This window comes from Salvelinus sp. IW2-2015, linkage group LG20 (genome assembly GCF_002910315.2).
Source record: "Salvelinus sp. IW2-2015 linkage group LG20, ASM291031v2, whole genome shotgun sequence".
Lineage (NCBI taxonomy): Eukaryota > Metazoa > Chordata > Actinopteri > Salmoniformes > Salmonidae > Salvelinus > Salvelinus sp. IW2-2015.
In genome coordinates this window covers 20825557-20828034 of record NC_036860.1, presented here as the reverse complement: position 1 = coordinate 20828034, position 2478 = coordinate 20825557, and the positions used below count along the sequence as shown (strand labels likewise).

Below are 2478 nucleotides of genomic sequence, written 5' to 3'. Positions count from 1 at the left end.
AAGTTGAAATGCCACACCCACCTCCAAACCCTTGCGGAAGAGTTCATGGGGTTGCTTAAAGATTGTATTTACCAATATGGGGAATAGCACACAATTGCAAATAGCCTTTTAAAGTTTTTAGGTGTGCTGTTCATATAGTTTAAAATGAAATTGATCTGTTAAATAGGTTATTATGTCTCCAAAAGCATGGCTGACTAATGGTGAGAGGCATTAGCTTATACCCTGAACCCAAGAGGGGCAAATAAAGGGAGATAGAGGTGAGGGGGCTGTAACTGTAAGTGGGAGCAGAGGGCAACCTTGAGGAACAAGTTCTGTTGCATATATCTTTTTTTCCCTGGCTCTCACCTGCCCCCACCCCCCGTTCAGTGTTTAACGGTTTCTTTGCCTCCCTCATTTCACACCCTGTCTCTCAGGTCATTGACTGTAATGGGAGCTTGACTTGTCTTATCTCAATCAAAAGCACTGGCAATCAGATMTTGATTAAACTGCATGATATAATGTTTAAGTATCCTAAATAGTTATTTCAGAATTAATCATGTTTTGAAGTGTGACCCTAATCTGTATTTGCCTYTTTAAATCTGTGTTCCTGCAATAAATACTCCCAGAAAAATAGCAGTGAGAATTTCTTATTTTTGTTGTTCTTTATTTAAAAAAAATAGGAAAAAGCTTGATGACAGGACATTGACGTACATCACATACAAAACCCAATAAAAAATTTTTTTTATCCAAGAATCCCTCAAACGTTTTACAGATAGTTGAGTTCATATTATAAAGACAGTATATGGAACAGCAAACAATATACATACGTACAATCAATTAAGAGAGAGGGAAAAAACCATTGTAAATCATCCTCTTTAGTATGAGTTCAGTGAAGTTTCATTCTCTGCTGAGGAAGACGTTGTAGTGAGAGTTTGCCCAAAGGCAGGCTGACCTATGGAGGACAGTGGCTCTATTAGTTGTGCTTTACACCTCTGTGCCTTCCTGTTGGTAAAGCATTGAGTCCAAAGCTGGGTATAGCTGGCTGCTGAGCCGGGAGAGGACAGAGTCCCTGTAGCCCCCAGGGTAGAGGGGAGGGGAGGAAGGGATGGTAGGGTGCTGCAGATGAGACATATGGACCTCCCAGTGAGGCACTGTAGCGTTGGGAGAGTAGGAGCCGAACCCCTGGGACGGAGAAGCCCGTTGGGGTACCTCTATAGGCAGCCTGGGTCTGTGGAGGGTATCTGCCACTTCTGTGTTTGATACCGTCCCCACTTCAGCCATCTGAGACAGGAAGCTGTTCAGGCAGAAGGAGGGGGCTGAGGAGATGGGGGAGGGGCCGCGGTCAGAGGAGCTGGACACGTCACTCATGTTGTTGGGGTGTTTGGGGCTGGACTCTAATGACTCAGAACCTGAGGAGCCCCCGTCGCCAGGCAGGGATTCCGACTTCCTCTTCCTCTTGCGACGGAAGTTGCCATTGTCGAACCTCTTCTCACAGTTGGGGTCCAAGGTCCAATAGTTACCCTTGCCTATAAGGAGACACATAAGACATGTTTGTTAAGGATTTGCTCTCACATAGTTGGGCAAGAGTTAATATCAGTCTGAGACACATTACACCAAWTTTTTTTTAAAGGTTACAAATGTATACATTTCTCTTTTGTAAATCGAAAATTGTGTCGACATGGAACACCTTGAAATTAAAATACAAATTTTTTAAAACCGAGGAAATGTTCTTACCTGGATCATCCTCATCTCGGGGCACCTTCTTGAAGCAGTCATTGAGGGAGAGGTTGTGGCGGATAGAGTTCTGCCACCCGGCCTTGCTTTTGTTGTAGAAGGGGAAGTTGTCTGCTACATATTGGTAGATCTGGCTCAGAGTGAGCCGTCTCTCTTGGGCCCCATGGATCGCCATGGCAATAAGGGCAGAGTAGGAGTAGGGTGGCCTGACTAGCTTCATCAGCTCTTCCTGAGAGGGCATGGAAAACCAGCTCAGGTCCCCTACCACAACCCCCGGCCCATCAGCATCCAGATAGGGCCTCTGCGTGTTGTAGTGTTGGGGCACATAGGGCCCACAGGCTGGCCCCGTGGGTCCCCCTATGTAGGGAACACTGTTGAGCTCTGGGCCRTTGAAMCACAGGTAAGGGTTGGCAGGAGGGCTGGTGTAGTCTCCCAGGTCGTAGGCAGGAGGGGTGGCCTGCTGCAGGCTAGGCACGGCTGGAGGGCTGTAGAAGCTGTCGCTGTACAGGCTGAACTCTGGAGACTCCTGTCCCAGACTTGGGTACTGGGTCCCACATGGAGGTGGAGAGAGGCTCTGTGGCACAAACAACGTCATGCTCACCCACAGACTGGTCTTTGGATTGGCAGCTGGTCTCTTCAGTCTGATAAATGGCTCTGGTAAAAMAATTATAATATCTGGATCTCGCTTTTCTTCAGTATTATCTGTTCCTCTGCTTCTAGCTGAGAGGTGAATTTGCCTTTCACTCTGTTCTATTTTGTGTCCAG

General features: G+C 46.9%; 1 protein-coding gene across 1 annotated transcript; it reads right to left on the bottom strand.

The window, feature by feature from the left end:
• Positions 1 to 650: 650 nt before the first annotated feature.
• LOC111981273 (forkhead box protein I3-B-like) lies at positions 651 to 2478 on the bottom strand. Its single transcript, XM_024012481.2, has 2 exons — positions 1714 to 2478; positions 651 to 1505 (listed from the first exon to the last, which is right to left on the bottom strand). Exons 1-2 carry the CDS (start codon positions 2306 to 2308, stop codon positions 964 to 966), a joined length of 1137 nt encoding a protein of 378 aa, XP_023868249.1. The 5' UTR covers positions 2309 to 2478; the 3' UTR covers positions 651 to 963.